At 34.1% G+C, this 26,881-nt stretch overlaps 3 protein-coding genes across 11 annotated transcripts in view; 1 reads left to right on the top strand and 2 right to left on the bottom strand.

Annotated features, from left to right (window-relative positions):
• The window catches only part of gus (splA/ryanodine receptor domain and SOCS box containing gustavus), a 61,157-nt gene extending 51,620 nt beyond the window's left edge, over positions 1-9,537 (top strand). For 6 of the 7 annotated variants that reach the window (XM_085185892.1, XM_085185890.1, XM_085185888.1 and 3 more), the window contains 4 exons: positions 4,273-4,581; positions 5,233-5,503; positions 5,935-6,190; positions 6,730-9,537. In XM_085185892.1, coding sequence (XP_085042018.1) covers positions 4,391-4,581; positions 5,233-5,503; positions 5,935-6,190; positions 6,730-6,866 — 855 coding nt within the window. In that variant the 5' untranslated portion in view covers positions 4,273-4,390 and the 3' untranslated portion in view covers positions 6,867-9,537. The remainder of the gene's footprint in view (positions 1-4,272; positions 4,582-5,232; positions 5,504-5,934; positions 6,191-6,729) is intronic. The other variant, XM_085185889.1, reaches the window with a different exon arrangement.
• On the bottom strand, positions 9,525-20,663 carry spd-2 (centrosome assembly protein spindle defective 2). 3 transcript variants are annotated; one of them, XM_085185884.1, is made up of 18 exons: positions 20,444-20,663; positions 20,227-20,318; positions 20,091-20,134; positions 19,616-19,828; positions 19,047-19,141; positions 18,477-18,586; positions 17,996-18,394; positions 17,145-17,564; positions 16,636-16,752; positions 14,871-14,915; positions 13,941-14,567; positions 13,483-13,629; positions 12,921-13,110; positions 12,125-12,488; positions 11,659-11,824; positions 10,968-11,163; positions 10,323-10,455; positions 9,525-10,018 (listed from the first exon to the last, which is right to left on the bottom strand). In XM_085185884.1, the coding sequence occupies exons 1-18, from the start codon at positions 20,548-20,550 to the stop codon at positions 9,887-9,889; spliced, it is 3,597 nt and encodes a 1,198-aa protein (XP_085042010.1). In that variant the 5' UTR covers positions 20,551-20,663; the 3' UTR covers positions 9,525-9,886. The 3 variants fall into 3 exon arrangements, with proteins under 3 accessions (XP_085042010.1, XP_085042009.1, XP_085042011.1); XM_085185883.1 differs by having other exon boundaries at positions 20,227-20,321; positions 20,444-20,662; XM_085185885.1 differs by lacking the exon at positions 16,636-16,752 and having other exon boundaries at positions 20,227-20,321; positions 20,444-20,662.
• Positions 20,664-22,440: 1,777 nt separating this feature from the next.
• Ada3 (transcriptional adaptor 3) lies at positions 22,441-24,149 on the bottom strand. The gene has a single exon (XM_085185887.1). It carries the CDS (start codon positions 23,920-23,922, stop codon positions 22,531-22,533), a length of 1,392 nt encoding a protein of 463 aa, XP_085042013.1. The 5' UTR covers positions 23,923-24,149; the 3' UTR covers positions 22,441-22,530.
• Positions 24,150-26,881: the final 2,732 nt, after the last annotated feature.

The following is a 26,881-nucleotide window of genomic DNA, read 5'->3' on the forward strand; positions in this document are numbered from 1 at the left end:
AAATCTTAGTTCTCAATGCGTCTTAATTTTAATATAATATGTAAAAACTTGATCGTGTTAGGTACTTTTGCGTTTCTATTTTCATGTTATAAATTTTAGGTAACGTACGTTTTTTAATCAATAATTTACATATAACTACATATATCTAAAAGTATTGAAAATTTATAATTTGCCTGACTGCTGAGGGCTTACGCCCGATGTTAATAATCAATCCATAAATTGCAACCATAGATTGAAATAGACAGAGATGGAGGACGGCATGCAGGTTAGTGATTGGATAGACATGTCAGAAAATCCAAGATTGATGTTAACTGGAGGAGATACATTATTAACATTGGGCGTAAGTATACCAGTTTAAATGCTTCTAGGTAATGTTCGAATCAACATAAATATAACACCAATACCCCAAAATTAAAGATTGACAAATAAATTGACCTTTTTAGTCATCTCTTAGGTACCTACGACCTTTGTAGGATAAGACATGTTAATCTCAATACATATATTTACTTCCGAAAGTTTGCGTTGAAATTTTTTCCATTACTCCTGCCGCCATATAAGGCGTTGGCCAAAGTTCTTGAACATCTTTCGCAAGGCGGGCCCTCCTTCCGTCGACACTTTCTCCGAGCGTTTCGAATTGTGCGAAATGTGCGACAATACTCGCTGTAATTTAACTCTTGAACTTTCCATGCTCATTATGAAGACTTTACAAACCTGCACTGTGTACCGTTATCTTTATAATCTTTAGAAGAATCAACAATAAACTTGCAAGTTGGTAATTTTCCTTATGCATATGCAAGAACTATTAATTAGAGCAAAGTTAGAATAGCGAAATATTTTCACAGTTACCTACAACTTAGATGTACGTACTGTGAAAATAAATATAGTCGATATTTTATAATTAGGAATATTGTATTTAAAGTAAAAATAATTATAACAAACCGCCATATTCCATTTCAATTAATAATTAATCCTCTACCGCTATCTGTCCAGCATTCAATTCAGTTTCAGGTCGTTCAATTTCGTTTGTGAGTTGTGTTTTTATTTGTGTTACAAACGAAACGATCCCAATCAACGTGTAGTTCTATATAGCTTGTTTCATTTATCTAATATTTAAAATTGATTTATTTACCTTGTAAATGTTGTAAAATTTGTTAATGGAAAATAACTATAAGTACCATTACTAAGAAGTTATATTATGATCTATATGGTTGTTCTGAGAATGCATGTTGAAATTATGACTCATTTAAGCTGTAGAATTATGATCTACGAGTATATTGTTTTTGTTATCAAATAATATCGAAATCAGCTTTAAGTTCCTGTTAAAATCAGGTTTACGCTGTATCCCGCACACAGCAGAGGGCAGGGTAGGCAGAGGGAACGTAGTGTTAAGACACTCCGTTCCCCAATTTCTGCCGAATTCTGGAGGCATTGCGTGTTGAGTGGCAGAACTCAACGCCGGGTTTTGCCTCGACACCAGAGCGAAGAAATGGAAATATAAACGTTAATAAAAATTTCACTTCCTCGAGTGGGGATCGAACTCACAACCGTCGCGTTACAGTCAAACCCTTGAGCCGCTGCGCCATATATATATATATCTATGTTTATTATTTGATTTATATATTCCGTTCAACCACAATCGTCAGGGATTACCAATATGTCAAGTGTGAACGATTTATGGTGCAGCAGCGCGCCAAAGCCGTAAAGCAGTCAATACTGTTAAGCTTAATGCATTGATTTTCACTTTAGGTCATGCTGCATGCTGCAGCCCAGCCTCGACCGCCAGTACTAACTTAGTAACTAACCATATTTCATGCAAGCTGTTATTAACAATTCTATTCGTGTGTACCTACATTTATTGACTAAATAAATAATTGATGGTATTAATTTTCTCCTGACTTTGAGGTTTCTTAGAATATAGATACATTTTTTCCCAATCTCTTCTGAATTCGGTGGAAAGTGGGTAACGTGTTGTCTTAACACTAGGCTCTCTGCGGACTGCTTCATGTGGGAAACGATGAAGAAAACTATAAAAATAATTATTAATACTGTATACCATACATCCTTTGAATTCGTTATATTTTAATCGTTTTACATATTTGTATTCTAGTAATTGAAGTGTAGTGCAATTCACTAGTTAGTCATATCGTTGAATTTAACATGAACAATGATAATCCATTTATTCTTATTATAAAATGTTCCTTATAGATCTTGTTGTTTGTTTTAATTTATTTTAAAAATACTTGATCGTTTACCAAATTTAGTTAAAAATTAAATCAGTTTCACGCTGTAGTTGTAGCGGTAGGCTGAGGGAACCTAATGTTAAGACAGTCAGTTCCCCAATTTCCGCCGAATTCTGGAGGTGTTCCGTGTTGATTGGCGGATCTCATCGCCGCGCTTTGCCTCGACACCAGAACGAAAAATATAAATTTAAATAAATATTTCAATTGTCATTGCTATAATATCTAAAATACGTCACTTGTCTAGTTCATTGTTCGGGTGCGCGCTGGCACACGCTAATGTAGTCGGCCTAGCAACATTCAATTCCATTCACCTCTCACCGAGCGTGAACGGTTATGCTGTACAGTCACACTCGCTCTTGTATTTATTTTTATATTCTTATAACAAATATATATATTTGCATTCTGATTTTTATCTATCAGGCCATTGTAGTTAGCTAGCTAGCTACCTGAGGAAGTTGTTCCCACGAAACGTTCTATCCTTCAACTGCCTTTTAATGATGTTGAGTTTAATAATATAAAAAATTGTTAATTATATTAAAAATAGTTATAGATAGTTAGTTAGTTAGTTCTTCGTGACTCAGTTTACAATGCTTGTCTGTAATCGTATTATTTATGGATTCGATTTTCACTTAGACATTTTCGTTTCTTCACTTTGCTAAGAAAAAGTTCAACGTTGAACTCCGATAGTAAACACGTAATGTTAGATATTCGGGAAGGAAGTGGAAAACGAAGTTTCTTAACAATGGGTTCTCTTGCTGCTTATGATGCTTTTATATAAAAGTGAAGCTAAAACAAATCCTATCCCAAAATTATCAATGGATAGAGGTTATAGCTTAAATCCTCATCATCATTATCAGCCTGTCGTCGTCAACTGCTGGTCATGGGCCTCTCGAATGGCACGCCACTGAGCTCGATCTTCTGCTCTTTGCATCCAGCCTAGCAATTGATAATTTTCAGGATATAATGCTTAATTAGATATAAATAAATAATTTTAGAAAATCTTCAATTTATTGTTATAATGACACAGTTTAGTATATCGAAAGGTTACTTCGGTCGGAGGTGACACGACGGGAGGGGACACATTCACTGCCTTTCACTTCCCGCTTTTGTTATACCACCGCTGTAGGCGACGCAAAGGCAGACGACCTTGTAGCTTGCGAGCCTTCTTACCGTCCCTTCCCATCAAACATTTCACGACGACGACGACTAACATAATAATAATAACCTTTGAATACACTCTGCAATTATTTCGACTTTGACATGTTAACCTAGAACAGACTGACAGTTAAACAAACTTAAATAAATCCAAACGTCTCATACAAAACGAGAACATTGCCGATCAATTACATGACATCATTGTAGAGGAAAAAAATAAATAATTAGTAGATACTATTATAAAACTCAGTAGATGCGGTTATGTAGGCAAGATTTGCGTGTGCTGTTAGAGCGAGGCACCAGGGCCATGTTAACCTTGGCTTTTGAACGGCGACTTTCACGGTTAGACGGTCGCCGTGGTTACATAAGATGCGCGTTCTATACCAGCACGCCCGCTGGCATCTGCTGCTGCTGTGATGAAATAGCAACCATTCTAATCACTCGGCAACCAGTTTCACGACCAAACAAATGAAGTAACTAACGTAACGTGCACAATTACGTCGTGTTGCTCAATTTGTGAATCGTGGTCGCTGGGGAACCAACTGGAGATGAAAAATATGATGTTTTTTTTTTAGAGAAATTTGTTGCTATGGAGCTGTTCTTCTTTATACAGATGTTAGATAACTAAATCGGTTTGGAATTATATTCAATTTTTGTAAGATATGCTTGTCTGAATAATATAATGGTTCTTGTGGTTGTAAACTCAATTGAAATTTGTATCTGCAACCGAAATAGTCCGTTTATTTTTATAATATAATAAATAATAACATATATATAGTACCTACCTACCAATACTCTATACTATGATGATATTGTCTCTTTTGTAGCTATACATACTGTAAATAAACATCCTAAAGGTGTACTTTTCTTGTTCCAGGTACAAGAGCGGGGTGCGCTCAGTGAGGGGCGGGGGCGCGGGCGGCGGCGGCGCGGAGGAGGCTAGGCGGAGCGGCCTCAAGGCGCTGCCGAAGCGCGCCCGCACTCGCTGCAGGGGCATGAACATGGGGCAAAAGCTCTCCGGCGGTGTCAAGTCGGTGTCGCGCGAGTGCCCGGCGCCCTTCAAGGCGGTGGTGGCGCGCGAGCTGGCCCCCGAGCCGCCGCGCCCGGCGCGCCTCGACGCGCTGCTGGACGCGCCGCCCGCGCATCCGGACACGCAGCTCAAGCATGCCTGGAATCCGGATGACAGGTATCTGTCTACCTACCTATGCTCAAGTCTGAGATCGATCTTGAGATGTCGTTTTTATTCATAGATATGCAACTTACGAACAAAAACCGTATCTCAAGATCTATTTGAGGCTTGTGAGCGGCTTATAAACACGGGACTTCATGTTGAATGATAGTAGATTTTTATTTATGGTTAATAGATTTAGCTTAAAGTGAATGGCTAATGTCAGAATATGATCCAAATGTGGACGATTAACATATCGCCTTATTTAATTAGAGACCCCAAGGATTTCAAATGGAATTGTTGTCGATTATTGACAAAAACTAGTTGTAAAAGCAATCCTATGGCTGGTTAACCTTCGCAGAGATGTCCTTGTTGCTTGCCATTTTCGGAGTAAATCGAATCAAACTCGTACATATTTGACGCAGCAAGGTTATTATATCTATAAAACTACAGGTCAATAGGTCTTCGTAATTAAATACATTAAAACAACCCTGACGTCACATTGTATAATTTTAAGTGCTTGTAAGACTTGTGGACATGAAGGCCAGCTTATAATATAACCTTTAATGATTTAATATGTTCATGCATGCAGGCATTCATCAGGCATCATTTCAGATGCTTCTTATCCTTATTAAAAAAAATTTAATTTGTTAAATTAAAATTTTCCAGATCACTAAACATATTCGTAAAGGAAGAAGACGCGTTAACATTCCACCGGCACCCGGTTGCGCAGAGCACGGACTGTATCCGCGGCCGCGTGGGCTACTCTCGAGGCCTGCACTGCTGGGAAGTGGTGTGGCCGGCGAGGCAGAGAGGCACCCACGCGGTCGTGGGAGTGGCCACCTCCCACGCCCCACTCCACTCCGTGGGCTACCAGAGCCTGGTAGGCGCTACGGATCAAAGCTGGGGATGGGACTTGGGCAGAAATAAGGTTAGCTGTGTAAGCATTACGTTTTCATTACTTTTTTTAGATTATATTTTATGTATATAATATTTATCGGTGCTTGTGAATTTTTATGTAGGTTCTAATTAAAGAGGTTTAACGCCTTAGTTTATCGTTAGTGAATTTAGTTCCCTATTAACATTTTATAACATAAAATTATTTAATTTATTATATAGTAGTGAAGCGTCTTAACACTAGGTTCCCTCTACCTTGCTGTGTGCAGGATACAGCGTGAAAAGCGTGAATGAATTATTATCATTTCCTCCTCGCTCCGGTAAAAAGGCAAAGCGTGGCGTTAAGTTCCCACTCTCTAAACGCAAATACCCCGAAAATTGGACAGAGCGTGGGGAAAACTTAGATCTCCCGGTATACCTTGCTATATGTGTGGTACAATGTAAACCTAAAAAAACCATCACCAATAATTCCAGGTGTTCCACAACGCAAAAGGCACAGGTGGTGGCGGCACAACCTACCCCGCCCTCCTGCGACCCGACGAGCAGTTCCTGGTGCCAGACCGGCTCCTGGTGGTACTGGACATGGACGAGGGTACCCTGGCTTTTTGTGCTGACGGGCGTTACCTGGGCGTGGCGGCGCGAGGCCTGCGAGGCAAGACGTTGTATCCCATAGTATCCGCGGTGTGGGGGCACGCGGAGATCACTATGAAGTATATTGGTGGACTTGATCGTAAGTGTTTGTTGTTTTGTTTAGTTTTTAATTGTTTGGGAAGGTAACTGTTGAGTTTCAAACTGGTTGCACCACCAACCACCAACTATTCATTTAATGATTAAAGAGTGCATGCAAACTCTATTTATTACTTTATCTTAACTTGAATTCAAATAACTTCAAATATTTTGAGCCTGCTGTGGCACAGAGGCAAAAGCGACCGACTGTAAACGTAATTTTTTTATGCGTTCAGTCCCAGTCAAGTAGTTGAAATATTTAATATTTTCGTTTCTGGTAACGAGGCAAAGCGCATCGTTCTTGGGAATCTAGTGATAAGACACTCAGTTCAAATTAAGAAACACTTCCGTTTCCCACTTTCCGCGGAATTATGAAGCCATTGCGTGTTGAGTACGAATGTGAGTGGAAATAAGCATAGCGCTTTATCTGTTCTTACCAGAGAAATTAAACTCACAACCATTGCGTTTACAATCAGATGACGTCCCACTTTGCCACCACGGTCTCAATGTTTTTATTTAACTAAAAATATGAAACTTCCACAGCGGAACCTCTCCCCCTAATGGAGCTATGCAGACGCGTGATCAGACAGCGCGTGGGGCGCGCGCGCCTCCGGGCCGCCGCCTCGCGCCTCGCCCTACCGCCCGCCCTCACCGCCTACCTGCTCTACCGCGCGCCCTAGCCGCCCTACACGCCCCACAAGCCCTAGCCGCCCCGCCCGCCACTCCCTAGACTAACTGCAACCACGATATAGACTATACAACGTCAATGAGAACAGATAATATTTACTCACTATAGGAAATATATGAATCTCAAACGCTGTAGACTCAAGAGCAATAGATAATATAACAATATTAATGTGTAAATTGTACACCTGTAAATGCTTATATTTGCTGTTTATTACATATATGATTTGCTGTAAAGATCGATTAGTACAAACGTTATCTTATGATTGAAACTACATGACAATCTCAACCTTCCAGAAATTTAGAGATATTTGATTAATTATGTAAGAATTTTTTCGCTTTATATTTAATTACAATACCTTATACAGTTGAAGTTGTTATGTAAAAACTATAACGTTAAATAATCTAGCAAAAATCGTACAAAATGTTAATAGCAACAAGTAAAGTCAACTAGCTTTACTGTATTATAGAAGTAATATCAGCCCTGATGGTTGATATGGGATCATCTTTAAATTATGTCACACAGATTTCATGATTTCGACTCCTCTTCTGTCCTTGTCATAACTGGTCATAATATTTGTGAGACCCGTACATAGTGTGACGTCACATATTTAGCAATTTTACATCCAGAAATTATTGAATTTAAACAGCAATTCTGAAATTATACAAAACATATTATTACGTTTTGAAGTACAATATCTTGAATTGAATTGATATTTTGATATTTCACACAATGTCAAGAGATGTATGACGTAATTTATGAATGGCCCCCAAATTACTAGATTGCAGCTAATATTTTTCTTTTTTTTTCTATATTTTACTTGTTTGACAGGTACGTACACACATTGTTCCAATGAGGATACATGTTTTATTTTTATTTTTACACTGTCTGTGATATGTGTTTTTTTATGCATCACCATTCTCAAATATTATTCATCAGTTGCATTTTAAATCATATTATAATAATTATTATGTGAACGGTTATAAATGATTCTAAATTATTATTATTATTATAAAAAAATATCATTAAATAATAATATTCATATTGTATAAAACGTATAGTAGTTAACATAGGTTAACTCAAGTTACGTAACTATTGTAAAAAATGATATTTATAATAAGAATCATTTTTAATCGTATAAAAATCAAGCGGTAAGTAAGCAAAATGACTGTATTTAGTTATCCTCCTGAGGATAAGCTTTATTTAAATGAAAAAAAACGTGACTTTAAGTAAGTATTCGTAAGTGGTGGGCGAATATGGTACTATACCGTTATCGTCACAATCGACGTTTTCAAATTGTAAAACATATTTAATATAAGTTAGACGTGGCAGTAAATCATTACCAAAATTTGTTTTAATTCCAATCTGTATTTACGAAACGCAAGTTATTGAAGCCATATTGATCTCTTATAGTATACGGTGCACATCCGTTGCACCGGGTTTACTTGTTAAGAATATTTTAGAAGATCAACTGCAAGTATAAGTAACAGACCCCCAGGCCAGTGTAATGTTGGCAATTTTACGTACTATGCATACATTATATAGTTCTTTAAGTGACTGGTTTATTTTTAGTTTAGGATTTTAATTCCTATTGTAAAAACGTGTGACTGTGTGATGTATATATCTATGACACGCATTTTCTTTGGATATTATATGAATTGTGAATGTCACTAGAGATGTTAACTATTGAACGTCTCGCTCGAGACTACCCTGACCCTTACCTGACTCTTAGACGCCATTTTTGATCATTCTCTTCTTCTTGTCCTCTTTAGTCTTCTTCGGTGACATTAGATTATTAGATGTAACGCAATAAATTATGACAAATATAGTATTTTCAGGGCACTGTTTTCTAACGAATATGTCAGCCATTTTTAACGCAAATTAGTTTTATCGAATCGATGTAAAATAAGTACTTCCATTTCAATAAGATTTTTTTTTTCGTATTTAGAATGTATCGCAAGTAGACATCGTGTGAAACTCACTTTTGTGCTGTCGATATTCACATTTTATCTCTTTGCTTTACGAACTTTGCGTTGAGTCGCTAAGCTGAAGCGCAAATGTCGCGTTATTTTTTAATATAATGAGTTTTATGTGAATATCGACGTGTGTGAAGTAACTATGGTAACTGCCAAATGCGACGTAAGTGTGTGATGCTAGTGGAAGGGATGGACGAGTGCCGAGTGCGAGAAGTGTGATCGACTATTTTCCTTGTTTAAGAGAATATTATAATCATGATAACATAAAATACATCAAGCTCGATGTATTATTGAGATGCGCTTCTTTAGAATAAGCCCCCGGATGCGATTTTTTTTTTCGTATATTGTTTTATGCCCAAATTAGTGTTAATTTATTCCTATATCGATTAGGGGCTCGTTCAGAAGGGCAGATATGATTAATGATGTTTAGTGAAGAATATCGATTATAATTTTGTGAACCAATTTTAGTACTGTATATAAATATCAATTTTGCGGCGTACGATGACTTTTTTTTAATTATAAGTGAAATGCATTTTAGTTTTATAAGTAGTAGGCAATATTTTTAAAGAGTCATTTCTAACAGAACTGCGATTGACAGCGGAATCTTTTAGATACAATGATTTAAAAAAAATAGGAAAACGATTGGAATATACTGGTTAAGAAAATAATAAATAATATGAAATAATATAATGCTTTTTATTGTTACCTCTATGTATACTAAATTAAAATTAAGGCTACATGTCATAATATAACTTGAGAAACAGACTTTAAAGTAGTAGTTACCTGAGTTCTGTATTGGGTTCAGTCAACATATTTTGTATAAATTTAATTGGTCATATATAAAGAAAATTAAATTAAGTACATATTTAGTATAAAGTACTGAGCAAATTAACAGGTTCTGATATATCTTATAAAGTAAAAAAATCATCCTCTAAGTAACTATGCCCAAATTATAAAATATATATTTAGATTAATTTATTTTTAATACTAAAATTATTATTTATTAATACTCGGCCAGCCATACATAAATAAAATTAAATTAATCGCATAGCGTGTGGTGTTCAACCACTGTGTCATCACTTATAAGTATAGTATTCTCTTCAAAGTCTTGTGGAACATTAATTTGGGCCGTAAGCTCGTGTATACCCTCGATCAGCTCATTAAGACATGCCTAGACGAAAATAATTTTATTAATTATTTACTATAACAACATTTAATACCAAATTAGCAGCAGGACGATGCCTGACCAATCACATCAGTTTTGGGTTCGATTCCCATTCGGAAAATGAATTATTGCCATGAATTATTTTTGTTTCCTAGTTCTGTTGACAAGACAAAGCGATTTAATAATCTTGCGGAAAGCAATCTTGCACCAAATAATTTATCAATTTGATTTATAGGATTATTTTTAAAATTTTAATTAAAATCTTTAATTTTCATAATAAGGCATCCATTTAATATTAAATAAACTTTACCTTGCTCTCACTGAAGTTATCAAATTGAGCATCCATAGCAGGGTCTTCCCCTTTAAATGGTTCTGCCAGTGTTTGCAAGTGGTCAGGCAGTAAGGACAGATCCAGCTTTCCTGTCTTCTCATCCCTAATTATTCTGAAAAAAAATACAATAAAAACTAGAACTACTCGTTATAATTAAAAAGTCAAGTCAAAGATCAGAGTTCATACTGAAAACTCTGCAATGACCAGACCAAATTTTTAATTGCTTATTGTTAATATTTTTCTATCATTGACTATCACAATTATTTATAATAAAATTGTAGTAACAAAAGTGTAAAAATAGGTTTTCTTTTTGTATATCCCAATCCAAAAGTCCTTGTAAAAAGGTAAAGTCATATAAGTAACTTAGATTTAAGACTTGGTATAAAACTGAAATCTGTTTGGTCTTTAGTTCTTATCAAAATAAGGAACAATAATTTGCTAGAGACACGTTCACACACATTCATATTAATTTTATTCAATTGTGCTTGTAAAAGTTTATTAGAATAAAGAACAGACTTGTAGAGATAATTTTAAAATAAAATTATAAGAACATATCGTACACTATTTGTAGGTGTGTTTTATATTTATACATTATTTTATCATGCAGTAAACGCTACACTCTACCTCAGTATCCTCCGCCTAGTGAGCTCCGGGCCAGTGAGCACCACCACCGTGGCCAGCGCGGGGGCATCACCAGCACGCGCACGTTGCTCCAGCCGCGACCACGGCACGCGCAGCTCTAGTGCGTGGTGGGCACGTGCACCCATCACGTGCCGGGCGCCCGACAGTACTGCGTCTGCTGCGAGCGATCTGTATTGTACTGTGGACAATATTTTTTTATCAATTACGCTGTATGTACACAGCTAAGTGGCCAAAGTTTCGTCCAATTTTTGAGACATTGCGTGTCGAATGTTAGAATTTAATGCTGAGTTTTGTTTTGTTACCAGAGCGAAGGCACGATTGATAGTTACCCCCGAGTGAGAATCGATTCCACAGACGTCCGACCCGCACTAGTGCTGTGCAACGCCGGATAAATCGTACTCGTGGAGCTTCATCAGGCGACCTTAACCCACACTAATATGTCATGTGGTCCAACCACCGCGCCGCCACAACCGTCGAAACCTTGAACCACTATCTTTATAGTGTTAGAAATCGGAAGCGGTTAGCGTTTTTTAAAAAAACACATCGTATATATGTTTCTAACTGCTTTCTAACTTCACTGCTTTTATAGTCTTTGTCACCTACATCTACCTTCTTTTATACAAGTACGTAACAATAGTATATAGATGTATGAAAAAAATCAAAATAAGCATACAATTCAACTGCAGCCGGCCGCACACGAACACGGCGCCGCCGCCCCGGTTGTAGAGCACGAGGCGCGTGGGCGCACGCGGCGCGGCGGTGACCAGTGCCGTGCGCCCGTACCTCACGTGGTCCGACCAGCGCGCGAATGCGTTTCCATCACAGCCATGGAGCTTTATCTGTAAACAAATATTTAAAACTTATGTATGCAGGTCGCATTATTAACTAATTACTACTATTTTCAATAAAAATAATCTTTTTTAAAAAAATCACACTGCTTCCCAAATATAGCAGGAGGACAGAAAGGATCTAGTGTTAAAATAGTCCATTGCCCACGTTTTGCCGAATTTTCAACGTTACACTTTGCCTTTTTACTAGAGCGGGAATATTAAAATATTGAATAATTCATACCCCTAAGTGGGAATAACGACCCAAAAAATTATAATAAAATATGTATTTACAAAACAATTAAATATCACCTTTCTAGAAAAATTGCTGTTTTTATCAAACACCAGATGCAGAGCAGCTGCATAAGGCATCAACGAAGTTGGCGAAAATATAATTGGCACTGGTCTACATTCACAAGGTCCAAAAGACAATACAAAAGTGCCCCTTTGTTCAGCACCAGGACCATCTATCGTGAAACCTTCCCCCACAATCTGGCAGCGAATCTGGACCTTTCTGTTGGTAGCATTCTTTAAACTGAGCTCTTTTCTCCCAGCTCTAACCCATGACATGTTGATATAGTTGGTCTTTATTGGAAATGTTTTTGGCTTATCTGAACCGCCTACTACTCCTATGGTTGTTATGTTGCCGGTGGCTATATCTTCTAGTATTAAAGTACTGAAAATATAAAATGAAAATATATAACTATTAATCTATTTTATTATTTAACTCGAAAACTCGAATCTTAAAAATGCAAATTTTACAAGATCACTTAAAATATAACCCTTCCTTAGCAGTCGGGAAAAGTAAACTTATGATATATATTGCAAGATCTATTTTTTCAGAGTCACATTCCACTGCATATCCTACAACAAGGTTCTTCAGGAATTTTTCCCCAGAGACAACCCAATTTTCGAGACATTGCTTGTTGAATGGAACTAACTGCTTTGCTTTGTCCTGTCACCAGAGTGCGGAAATGATTGAACTTAATGCCAAATAATGGGAATCGAACCTACACCATAACATTTACAGTGAACGCTGTCCCACGCCACGCCTCAAAGGTTCTAACTAATTAACAAAAAAAAGAAAAAACTACTTCAATCAACTCACCCTTCACTCACAACATCAGGTGGTCCAGTATAAACTAAGCTTATTTCCTTCCCTGCTCCGGGGGCTATGTCAAGTTTAGTGGCAGACACTTTGAATGGAAAATGGCTGTCCTTCTCAGTATTACTCTTAAACTTCACAGCCCATGTTCCACCGATTGTGCCAGTGTTGCATAAAGAGATTTTTGTCACTTCTGTAGGATATATTATTTTGTATATTAGAAGTGGTTGGTAAATCATTGTGAAATAATATATAATTTTGAACTTCATGCTATATCTTGCTTAAAGCAGGTTAGCAGAGGGAAGAAAAATAGATAGACAGAAAACCTTTTTGCACATAATGCTGTTACAAAGAAAAGTAAGGAAAAAAAATAGTTCCAGAGTGTGCAAAGGCGGCCTTATAGCTGATAGCAATCTCTTACAGACAATCTTTGAAGAGAGTAATTTAGTCTTAAGAGATATGGGCTGGTGCAAAGTGTTAAGCTAAAAAATAAAACTTACTTTGAGCAAATGGTTCGATTGACCCAAATAAAAGCAATTTAAAAAATTGAAATTTGTTTAATTACCACTTGTAAGATGTAATTTGTTCGAAGATGATTGTAGTACTAGGTTGACGCTGCCAACTGTACCGACGAGGCTAACAGTCTTCAATACTGTGTCAATGCCAATTAAATTTATATTCAAGATTCCTTTGAATGAAGCTCTCCTTTCACCTGTAAAAATTCACGTCGTTAAAAATTCATATTTATAACATAACCATTTCAAATAACTGAGGGCAGTTGCGGCACTGGAACACACAGTGTGACAGTAAGCCGACAAGTTGTGGGTTCAATACCCACTTGAGGAAATTAAATATTTCATATTTAAACTTATTATTTTTAAACTTACATACTCTGACTCATACTCGGCATTGAGTTCCACCACGCAATAAAATAAAAAAAAATAAAAAAATAATAATATAATATATTAAATAACTATACCAAATCAATTTAACTTATAAGTAATATGAGAGGACAAAACTTACTCAATTCCAGTTCCGACAGCTTTGGTGCATTAAATATAATAGTTACTTTAATAGCATTGCCACTACTCAGTCTGCACAATTGTTTACTTGTTACTTTCGTTTTCTTCATTGGACCATCTTCGGTAGAGCCCTGTCTCTCCATTAGTATCTTGCTGACGTCACTCTTCTTTATTTCTTGCACTGATTTGATTACAAACATACTATCTCCTTCCGCGATTGACAATTCTAATTGCAAATCAACTGGACAATCACTTAGCAGGACAAAATATTTCGTCATAAATGATTTCTCTTGTATTGGTGGGAAGTTAACTACATTAACGCCATCGCACGATAAAGCTTGTATTGTTGGCGTTTTGATACTAATCTGAATATGCCCCTTCTGTATGATTTCATCATCTATGGACGTGTCCTTTAAGTGCATTGTGAATGGTAAGTATGAATCAAACTCCACATTACAAGTTAAATGCACTAAAATTTTCTCAGTTTTCCCTGGTGATAAAAGAAATGGTAGACGTGGCAGTTCTATGGTAAAGTCTTTTTTGTTGGGAATATTGTCGAATTCAAATTTTGCAGTTAACCAACTGTTGCTAAGTGTTGTTACTTTTATTATAACTGACGTAGTTACACCTAGAAAAAATAGTATGATAAAGAATCTTTTAAAAAATTCTGTATAGAAAAATAGTTGTTGTCACATAGTGTTGACAATTTTTTTTTATTTTTCTATTCACAAATTGTTCAGAGAAAAATCGGAAAGCTATACATTTGTGGTTAAATCTTAAAATTATTTTATTTTTATTATGAACATTTAGCTATTTTACTGGATAACATATGTTAGTCCAACATTACCTAAGCCAAAAAGCAGAAGGAAAATACTTTAAAACTTTTTTAGTTATTGCAGGAGGTCATCAATTTATAACATAATTAGCTTACCTACAAAACCTTCGACTGGAGCGACAGATACTTCCGCCCATTGTTCTGTAAAATTTGAGTTATAATTAATTCTATATTTTAAAAAATCTAAATATTTTAGTACAAATACAAATACACCTATCCCCCGATTTACACGGTAGATACGTTCCTGAGAAAAACGTGTAAATCGAAAATTAAAAATTTTCAAGTCAAAACCGTGTAAATCGAAAAGCTTGCAGAAAATGCATAATTTTGGTATTTAACAGTTGTTAAATAACACAGTTGTTAAATAACAGTTGTTAAATACCACCAGTTGAAAATGCATAATTTTGGTATTTAACAGGTTCATTAAAATATTATCATTTTTTTTACATGCTAGAATATTTATGGTTCACACAAATATTTATTGTACAGGCGATGATTCGTGGCCACTATCAAGTTAGCTGCAGCTCGCTAGGTTTGTTTGATTTTTTCTTACTTTGGAGCATTTTATTGTCGAAACAACAATGTGCAAAAGTTCAGAAAACCTAACTGCAGTGTAGCCACGACTTGCCGACCGCACTACGAGCGCGATATTGAACTTGAAACTTTGAAGTCATATTATGAACACGTTTTTATCTTATTTATGTAAATACAAGCATTAATTTATAAAACAAACACACTTAATACATTAAACAATATTTTGTAACACACGTGGTACTTATATAATAACTAGTGGGCCCGGAATATAAGCCTAAATAACTAAAATAAGTTAAAAAATAATAATAAGTGGAGATTTATTATTAGAAAAAATATCTGAGTAACCGAAATGAACAAACAAAAGAAGTAAAAGTACCTAAAGTTTGCCGTGCGCGCGTCCTAAACATTTTTCTATATTAAATAATTATTAATTTTTGCGAACAATATTAAATAAAATCCCAAATGATTAAAATTACGATATTTTAAGTGCATAACATCGGTATGGATAACCAAACTGAGATAAATTAATTATAAGCAAGAAATAATTACATAAAAAATAATAGTAATTCGAAAATATAAAAAAAATTACAAAATCATCAGAGTCATCTGCCCGTTCGCGTCGGTCATACTATACCACTCGTAGGCTAGGTCATTTGGAATCAGTGACATCTTAATTATTTATTAGTTATACAGTAAACCATAATTTCAATCTAGATGAAATGCTAAAAGTGACTATTATATTTATTTTCATAGGGATGAATATCAAATTATAGAAATCATCTAATTTTTGTTAATGTATACAAATCTATACCGGCGCGCGCCACGTATGCATTAAGCAAACTCACTTTGGATGACGTTTTCTTAAAACAACAAACTTTGCAAGCCGTTGCTTAGCAACGGGTATCGACGATTGTTATTAACATGGCGGAATAAATTGCTTGTCAAATTAATTATTTTAATATATTGGTATATATCGAAAATATTACAAATATGAGAAAAAAAAAGTATCCTATGTTCATCCCGGGACCCTCAAGTATCTCTATATGAGTATTTTATCACAATTAAATTAGCGGTTTGGCCCTGACTGCGTAAAAGACAGACAGACAGACAGACAGACTGACAGAGTTACTTTCGGATTTATAATATAGGTATGGATATACCTATACTATTAACAAATATATAAATATAAATAAAAGAGAAATGTTTGAAAAATAATCACATATGGCACAGATAGGAAGTTAAAAAGCATTAGAAGTTTAAAAACACATTTGGTTAGCAATTTTAATGATCAATGAGTTATTTGAGTGCAAAAGCGAGGCCCACAAACCTTTAGTAAAGCTTTCCCGCCTTAAACGTTTTTGCTGTAAGACCTCGTGCCAATCTACTGATTTATCTAATTCTTTATATTCTAAGTTTTGCGAGGGTACATATGGTGGACTATCGCCTGAAAATACACTACATGTTACTAACATGATTGTTGATTGGCGGAACTCAACGCCGTGCTTGCTTTTGTTATCAGAGAGGGGAAATAAAAATTAATCATTCCCCCCGAGTGAGAATCGAACCTATAACTGTCGAGTTAATAATAAATAGTAGCATTACTGATCCACCACGACAAACTCTTGTTTCCTACATGCCTATGTGAAATAGTTATAGAATAACTGTACATTGAATGTTATTACACAAGTCAAAATATATATAAGGCAAGAATACTACTGACAAAGTAAAAATTAAAAAAATAAATAAAAATCAATATCAAATTTAAAATTATATGGATGTAATAAATAAATATAAAAGAAAAGGGAAAAAGCTATACAAAAATAATATTTAATCCACCTTTATGAGAATGTGTTGGACTATCATTGGATTTGAAGCTTGTAACTTCTTGCACAGTACTAAGTGTGGAACGACTTTTAGTCGAAGGTGAATGAGATTGGGAAACTCCATACATTTTTAAATCACTATCAGCTTTCTCAGAATCACTGGAATTGCGAGTCACAATCACTGAAGGTATCTCTTTCTTATCATCACAGATTTTCAATTTATCTAATGAAATAACAGTATCAACTGTTCCTGAAGAACTTGCTGTTTCCATATTTTTTGTATCTTTTAAATGTGTAACATAGACTTCTTTGCTTGCCATTTTATTATCTAAGTTATTCATATGGAGCTCTGTTAATGGCTGCTTTCTGTTCACTTGTTTTATTTGATTGTTTAGCTGTAGGATATCGGACACACTTACATTGGATTGTTTCCCTGAAATTATTAATTCTTAATCAGTTGGGCAAATTAATAAAATAAATAAACGATATTTATTCTATAAAAAAATATTTCAATTCATAATTTTTTATTATTATTAAAGTTTTTTGGGCTTTATGTGGTAAAGCTAGAGAATTTCAATGGCACATTATTCAAAGCTTTTTGTTTATAAATATGCATAGGGAGATTAGTGTTAAAATATTCCATTCCCCACACACCACCCAGTCTTTCAGATATTGTAGTGTTGAACTCAACACTGGGTTTTGTCCTTTTACCATAAAAAGGAAATAAAAATAATTCATTTTACTGAGTGGGAACTGCACCAACAATCGTCACGTTTACAATTAGATGCTATGTCGCTACTCTACAACGATCTTCTTGGATAATTTCATATTAATATTTTATAACTGTTTTATCATAGCTCTTACCTAAATAATCAGCAATCTTGGATATACTCAAAGAGTTCTCAGTAGAGCATTCAGTATCATCAGCAATAGGTCGAAATGACGACTGGAGATTCCTAAGCAGTATGTCAGTTGGCTTAGAAGTTGTAAACTTTTGATTTGTTTGATTCAAACATTTTTGTGTATTTACTGGAACTTTATTGACAGTATTTTTATCATGTTTTCTAGACACATCCATAACTTGTGGCTTAACTAAATTGCTGACATCATCCATATTATTTGAGAATAAATTAGTTGCCTGTGGTTTCTCATATGTTCTTTCACTCCTAGGTTGCCTTACAGGTATACTGTCTAATGTTTGATCCACTTTGTATGTTTGATTTGCACTGTTTTGAGAAATTTCTTGTGGAGTTATAGGAGATACTGAAAAAATATATATTCACATTTTTTAACGCAAATAACAGAGAACAATTTCTTATGATAAAAAAACAGGAACCTTCCTTACCTTCAGGGATAGTTGATCTGTCTGGACTATCACTTTGTCCAAGAATTCTTCCAAACTCTGGACATCTATTTTTAAAATATGCTCCAATAGACATATTTAAGCCACTCATGCTAAAATTATAAACAATAGTGTAAAAAATATTTAAAGGCTGGGGAAGTAGCCCGTAACCCATGCGGTTGCGGGTTAGTTCCCTACTTGGTAGAATGATTACATCCTAATTATTTTCATTTCCCCTGCTCCAGAGGACAATGTGCTGCATTGAGTTTCATCACTCAATATGTAATGTCACGAAAGCTGTGTAGAAAGTCGGGGACACAGTGACAGGTTACTCTGCATACCTTGTATATTCACATACAGCAAGAAAAACTTTTTCAATTCAATGTTAAGCATAAATTGAAGAAGAATTACAAAGAAAACATGATATATCATTAGAAATCTGTTTTTGGAAGGAAAAGTGCTTTACTTTCAAGGGAAGATGGCAAAATTTAACACCATATTTATAGTCAGATGCTATCTCACCGCACCTTCACAACTTCAATTAGTACAGTTACAAAATAATGGTTGCCTTACCGGATGCTATCTTGAAAGTTAGCTTGTGTGTTGTTTTGAATTGACAATGGTGCTTCTCTTAATACTAGAGATGCCTCATCAGCTGTTAAATCTCTCTGTAACATGCATTATATTATAAATAAATAAATCAGCTTCACACTATATCCTGCTTACAGCAGGGTAGGCAAAGGAAATCTAGTGTTAAGACACTCCTTCGCAACTCTACACCGAATTCTAGAGACATTGCGTTTTGTGGAGTTGGCACAGTTCGAATGGAGGAACTCCACTCTTGTAACAAGTGACAAGACCGTGTCGGTCTAGACTCAGAGACACTGTGTTTTGCCTCAACACCAGAGCAAAGAAATTAAAATATACATTTTAATAAATATTTCATTTCCTTGAGTAGGGATTGAACCCACAACCAGACACAAATACAGTCACACATTGAAATTGGCCTCATTACATTATATTATTACTTAAATACATCTACAACACTACAAATTCACATATTGCTTCATGCTTAATCCTACATATATAGGAATCAGCAGCAAGTTACATAATTCAAATATAAAATATTAGTATATACCTACCTTAGAATGAAATGAATAATTAGAAGCAATTGAATGTCTCATAATATTATTAATTTCGGAAGTCTGTTTGTCCATATGACTAGTGAGGCTGTCTAGGGCCATTGAGTGTCTTCCATATTCCTCAAAGGCTCTGGAAGTTCCAATTACATCTTTCATGTTTACATCGTCAGCTCCTGTAGACCTGCCTGTCATTTCACCTGGATTAAAGGCAGTCTAAAACAAAATATTTATATAACATTTCTTTATTTAAAAAAAATAGGAAATAATATTTTCTTATCATTTGTTTTCTTGTTCACACATAAGCAAAATGATATTAAATATCAGCTTAAGTTTTGAAATTAACAGGATTTGAATTTTAATTCTTTTAGCGCAGATGCAACTAACACTACAAGCTATTTACTAAATAATCTTCATGAAATAGTAAACATCATAAAAGAACTAACTGATAATACTAATAAAGAATAAAATTACTCACAGATTTACTTAGTGATATATTACTGATACCAGATTCACCAAATGCTGTAAATCAATTGGAATAACGTTAATATTGCATATAGCAAAAAATATTAGAATAGTAGATCAATCGATAAGCATTATGAAAATGCATATACCGTCTAAGCGTTCTAGGTCTAAGATTCCTGAGGAAGATTCGTAATTAGTTCCAGTTCCAGTTCTGTTAAAATGTAGTTGGCTTGTGGCTACGCTGCTGTAAGAGAATAAGACATTACATATTACATATTTATTATTAGTGTTCACTTATACATTTCCTTAATTTGCAATAATATAAAATTTAATCGTAATAAATTTTATCTTAATGCAAATTGTTACCTTTTCATGTCGTCGTTTATTGGGGTCCGTCTAGGCAAGTTAAAAGATTTATCTTCTGCTAAATGCATGAGTCTTTGGATTTTATTTGGTGTTAAGGGATTATCCATTGTTTCTCCTATCTTTGTAATTAATATTTTTAATAAACACCATTAACTATACAAAACTTAACTTTGATGTTTTGTTCCGTTAAAATTCAAAACTTCAAATCATATGTCATTTATTAATTTTCTGTCACACAATCAAGCATATATTGCTTACAGCATTGCCAGGTTTTCTTTCGGTGAAAAGAAGCGGGATTTTTTGAAGATTTTAAGTAAAAAAGTGAAATTCTTTCGCCAAAAGCTGGACAGTTTTTTTTTATATAATTATATAATTAAATTTTTAAGTATTATTAATTTATTCACTTATTTGGGTTTTAAATAAAGCTTTCAATGGAATAGCGCCACTATATTTAAAGTTAAACAATATTAATTTTGTTTACAATATTTAAGGCAGTTATGTCTTCAGAATAATTATACATAACTTACTAATGTACTTTTTATTTTACTCAACATTTAACATGGCTTTTATTAAACATTTATAATTTGGACTGGGTTTTTTTAGCTTCCCGCACATAGCAGGTAAGGCAGAAGGAACCAAGTGTTAAGGCAGTCCGTTCTCCACTTTTCGCTGATTTTTTGAGGCATTGCGTGTTGAGTGACGGAATTCAAGGCCGGACTTTTGCCTTGGTGGCAGAGCGAAGAAATGAAAATCCCTATCCCGCATATAGCAGGCTAGGCAGAGGGAACCTTGTATTAACACACTCCGTTCCCCACTTTCCCCCGAATTCTGGAGGCATTGCATGCTGAGTGGCGAAACTCAACACCGCACTTTGTCTCGACACCAGAGCGAAGAAACGAAATTTCATTTCCTCGAGCGGGGATCGGACCCATAACTAGTCGATATTACAATCACACTTTGTGTCCCTGCGCCACGACTGGCCTCAATAAATAATAACACACACAATTCTGTTTAGTTTGTTTCTTTTTTAGTAACATAAAATAATATAATTATAACTTTACAAACAAATGTCAAAAAAGTAAAAAAAACTTTACTTCTATAACTTCATTAAAAGAAGCTGCTAGTGTAAATTTTACGCATGAATTTAGTTTATTTCTACTTTTCGCACTCGTATACCATTTTGAATATTCTTGTTTTTCGGATTTTTTTATTCATTTTATAGTACCATAGGCGGCGCAAGGCGTAGGCGAAGTGGGCGACCACCTACGGCCCCGCGGTGTGTTGTTGCAGACTTATGTCCAATACTAATGTATTGGATATCAATCATAACCGGTGATTTTCCATTAGTGCATTATAAATTATATATTTTTAAAATTTTATAATAAAAATTATCTTTTGTTTTTTATCTTTCTTTAACTTTTTAAAATATTTTTTTTATATTTCCGTTCTCGGTAAATTTAGAAGATCTCGCAAAATGTATCTTGCCCACATAAAATTTAGGTCTTGCCCCGCTATTGCGTAGTACCTACTGGTAGATCTTCCAATATGGATTAAGTAATACAATTAAGTATGAAACGTCAAGAGAAAAGAAATATTTTTCATTTTAAATTATTACGACAAAATACAGACTACAATTTACTTCTAACTAACTACTTCAATGATGTACTGCAATAACATGCTTCATTACAAGTAATGTACATATTTTGCCTCATATTTAATGGATTTATTAGTTTCTATTCTAGATTCCACTTTTCAGTTCACTAGAACAGGTCTTCATTATCAAAAGAAATTAACATCGATAGTTAACAAATGTAATGAGTTCAAACTTTGTGATGTCTTTAGTAAAAGATTGCCATTCTTTATTCTTCCTCACTGCCAAGAAAAAAAATCTATAGAACAGATAAAATGTTTTGACTTTGACTGTACACTAGTTTGTATTTTGGTAGATTTCTTGACTCTGACAAAAAATAAAATACAGTAATAAAAAAACCAAAGCAGACATTAAAATCAACATTTATTCCTATAACCAAGCTCTTAAATGACAATAATAAAAGATTAAATGAAGTAAACATTTTAAGCTATACAAATTAGCTTGAATTTGGACCTGTTAATGGTAAGCCACTTATTTCTTTATTTAGCCTTATTTGTTCATTAATAGCTCTCCAAGCATCCTCCTTCTCTTTTTTAGTGATGGGGCGTTTCTTTTGTTTGGCAGCTACCATTTTTTTATATGTATCAATACATTCCATATCCACTTGATCAAGTTGTTTTTTCAAATTCAGTCTTATCATTTCTTGTTTGCATAAACCTATCAAATTTTTAAGATTCCTGCAATTTTCTTTTCTAACAGCAGTTAGTTCAGTCTGGCATTTTTTTATTTCAGCTAATATTTCATCATCTGCTGGATTTGTGAGCGGTGGTAAATCTTCTGGATCTAATATTCCCTGCTCAACCAACTCTTTCCTCAGACATTTTTCTAGTGTTAATGAATTTTTATAGCTATTTTTTATATTTGTAGTTTGTTTAAGTTTAATGTCAGACACTTCATATGGCATTACATTTTCTTCCATCAAAGCTGAGACAAGTCTCTGTGTCAAAGGCCCAGTTATCATGTTGTCAGACGACCTTTCCATTTTTTTCCGTAAATTAGAAGCATCTGGAGACATACTGGGCATTTTTTGTTTATTTGGATTTGAAGCATTTTGATCTTCTGAAATGTGTTCATCTGCCCACACTTCAGAATAGTGGCGTCCTAGAGGTGGAATGGGAGGAAGTGTTGTGTTGCTACTTTGTACTAGGAGTGATTCAAGGAATTTAATATCATCAAGAGTGACAGGTGCACAATATGGATCTACTGAATTCCAAAATTTATATGGAATGTTATTCTTTGGCAAAGATAATTGAGACAGCTCTAGTTTCACAGAATTATCAGAATTAACATCATTAAGGTAATTATGGGATGTACTCGAAGAAGTATTATTAAAATTCTTCAGTTTGGGTACCTTTGGTTGATTTGATATTTTTGCATAATCTTTGGTTTTTGATAATTTATCTTCTGGAAATTTTCTCTTCATAGAGTATTGTAGTTGTTTCCCAGCAGCTTTTCCTTTCTTTTCTCTTTTAGATTCATTTGTGTCAATACTTTCTATTTCTCCTTGGAAATACCTTATGCGAAGAGCTGTGTTGCACAAAAGTGATTCTAGCTCCAATTGCAAAGCATCAAGTTCATCCATCCCTATAAGCTCATCTGCAGGTCTCGCTGCAACAGCAGTCAACCTTGGCAAGCTAATAGCATTATCTTGTTGCCTTATGTAGGGTATAGGACACAAATCTACTTTTGTTTTGCCAACAGATACAACACCTGGTATTTTTGCTGGTTTAGTATATGGAGAGATACCGGGACTAGATGGTTTACCATTGTCATGACCTTTGCTACCTAATCTTCCTTTACTGTTATGGTGCATCCTTTTACCCATCATTGTCGGACAAACAAATTTACCCGCGCAAAAACAAATTAACACATATACATTAGGCGTTGACAATTACCGTCAAGTTATTATAGTATGCCACTTAGACCAGATTAGAAGCTTCAAAGCTAGTATCTTTAATTTCGTAATTATTAAAATATATATTAAGACTCTTAAATCTTTTACTAATAACGTACTGTGGTAAACATTAATATTAATTAACAAAGAAAAATAAGTAATAACATCAAGGAACATATACTAGAAGAAGCGTAACTTCCATACAAAAAATTTTGCCAATAGCTTTACACGCTTATACTACTAGCGCCGCATTTTATAGCACCAAACTTTTTCGGAAAAGCGGGAATATTCAAATTCAAAAGCATAATTACTAGTACGCAGTATTGAGGTAATTTTAATTGCAATTAACAATTAAATATTAATAATAAAACATTTGTCTGTACGTAAATCAAAATTACCAATTAATTTTGATTGATCATAATAAACAATCAATTGTGTTTTCCGTACAAACAAAATATGTTAAATTGTTAATATTTAATTGTCAATTACAATTAAAATTACCCCAATACTGTAATAAAAATTTATCTATTGTTAAATTATAATGATACTGGTAAGTATATTATTAAAAGAACATAAATATGTAAAAATGTTTTATTTTATATCAAACATTAATTACAAATGGCTGTTTCACATTTCTAATGATTTATTATACACTGAACTGGGAATTCTTCTCGAGGGGTCCATCAGTAGCGGCCTGCAAGTTTATATATAGTTGTATAAAGGAACAATAAGCCGTAATAACCACAGTAATGATTTGGTTAAGTTAATACAAGTTTGCTTAATGAAATCGATTTTTTAAAATAAACTTATAATTTATTCCTTTTCTAAACAAATAAAATCTACACATGTTTTAAAAATACTCACGGGAGAGAATGTGGAGTTATTGCAACAAGACATCCAACTCTTCTGGTGCTATTGTTTCTGCTGGGTTGTCGATCATAGGGGACTTTTCCGCGCCATTGAGGACATCAGCGTGCAGAGCAGAGTGATTTGGTGTTATGTAAAAAAGATACAAATTTAATTAAACATTGAAATATATTATCAACTAACACAACATATTTGAAATTTAGGTTATTAAACATCCAATTTAAAAATAGTCTAAATACTTACTTAACAGTCTAATAACTTAACTGCAGGAAATGCCGTTTCCGCTCTGAAGTTTCCTGCAGCTTCTTCTTGTTCAGATTCTGAAGTGTCCTCTCCCTGGGGTCGTGTCATCTATATCCATTTCTTCTTAACCTATTATGGATTAAATACCAAGTTAATAGAATAATAATTATGTGTGTTGGTTTACGGTAAAGTTTAAAATAATTTGTTTTTTGATTACCTTGCTCTGGAACAGGCTGTTCTTCGGTTTTTTTGATCTCTCGAAGGGGAGTAGCTTTAGCTCCGCCCTACGAATTTAGATTTTTTTATTGTATTTAGTAAAAAGCAAATAAATTTAAAATTGAATATTAACACACATGCATACTTTTTATTTGTTTCTGAAAATTTTTAATTTCCTAACTAAAACTTTCTGTTTGTCATCTTTAATCATTTCTCTATTTTTTAAAGTTATATATCTGTTTAAACATATATGAAATGTACAGTTTTTTATATGCTCTATATTTGTATTTAAATGATCTCTACAATTATAGAGAAAATCAAAGTTAAATTGATTAAGAGATAGTAACATGTTCTTTTTTAGATGTGGTTTCCATGCTGATACATTTAAATATTTATTTATAATTGTAGCTAAAGCTTGAACACTTATTACAAAATTTTCGTTGACATAATTTAAAGAGGTTGAGGTGTTAAGGTTAGTTTCATATTCTTTAAGGCCTGTAAATATATGAATGGCATTTTCAGAAACTGTAAGCAAAGCATTTTTACAATGTACACAGTTCTTATTCTTTAGTTTTTTAAAAATGAAGCCACAAACATATGCACAAGCTTGAGACTCTGGTGTCACCTTCTCTACTTCGTCAACTGCTCCAGCTGCCACCTTTCCAAAATCAATGTCATACTCAATGTCAGTCATATCATCAAATTTTTCTATGATAGATTCTTCTTCTGTAAGAAAACTAATTAAATTGTCAGCAATTTGAGCAGTATCATTTTCGCAATTTGTCTTTTGTCCTGAATGTCGCAAGTTGCTGACAATAGCCGTTTTTATCCCTGCAATAAATTGTTGTATCGTCGGATTTGTATTTGACCCACAGTTATACCTGACGCATCCAAAGAAATTTTCTAAGGGATCTTGATTTAAACGACGGGTGGAAAGCTTATTAACATTATTTTTTTTAAGATTATCATACAGTTTTTCAATTGCGTTAAGTGTGTGTATCCAGCCTTCTTGGGAAGGAGGCATGGTACGATTGTTAAGAAATTTCATTGAAGAAATAAATTTCCTCATTTCAAAAAATAAAGCTAAATGAAGGCTTGTTTTGGTCATAATAGTTGAATATTTTTTTCCTCGTCGCAAGCCCGGGGTGTCAGCATTAACACTATCAAATAAATTATCAAAATTTTTTAATAATGTTGCTGTAGCGTGAGCTTCAGAGGGAAGCTCATCTGCAATAAAAAAAATCATATTAAAATTAGTATTGCTGCATGTTATATAATAATATTCGTTATTGCATTTAACATAAAAAAATACATTTACACAACAGAAACATACACATAAATAAATACATACAATTAAACATAAATATTACATATATATATCTATGCATACACATTTTTACATTTACATATACCATAAAAGCATAACCTAAATATAATATGAAGGATATATAGTTATTTTTGTTTTAGATATTTTTTTACAATTTTTTGCTATTTTTTTATATTATATATTAAATTTATATAATAAGAAATAAATTATTTAATGAACTAATTACAATTATATTATATT

Source organism: Heliconius melpomene, chromosome 5 (assembly GCF_056956725.1).
Source record: "Heliconius melpomene rosina isolate 202511_hmr_F chromosome 5, ASM5695672v1, whole genome shotgun sequence".
NCBI classification, from domain to species: domain Eukaryota; kingdom Metazoa; phylum Arthropoda; class Insecta; order Lepidoptera; family Nymphalidae; genus Heliconius; species Heliconius melpomene.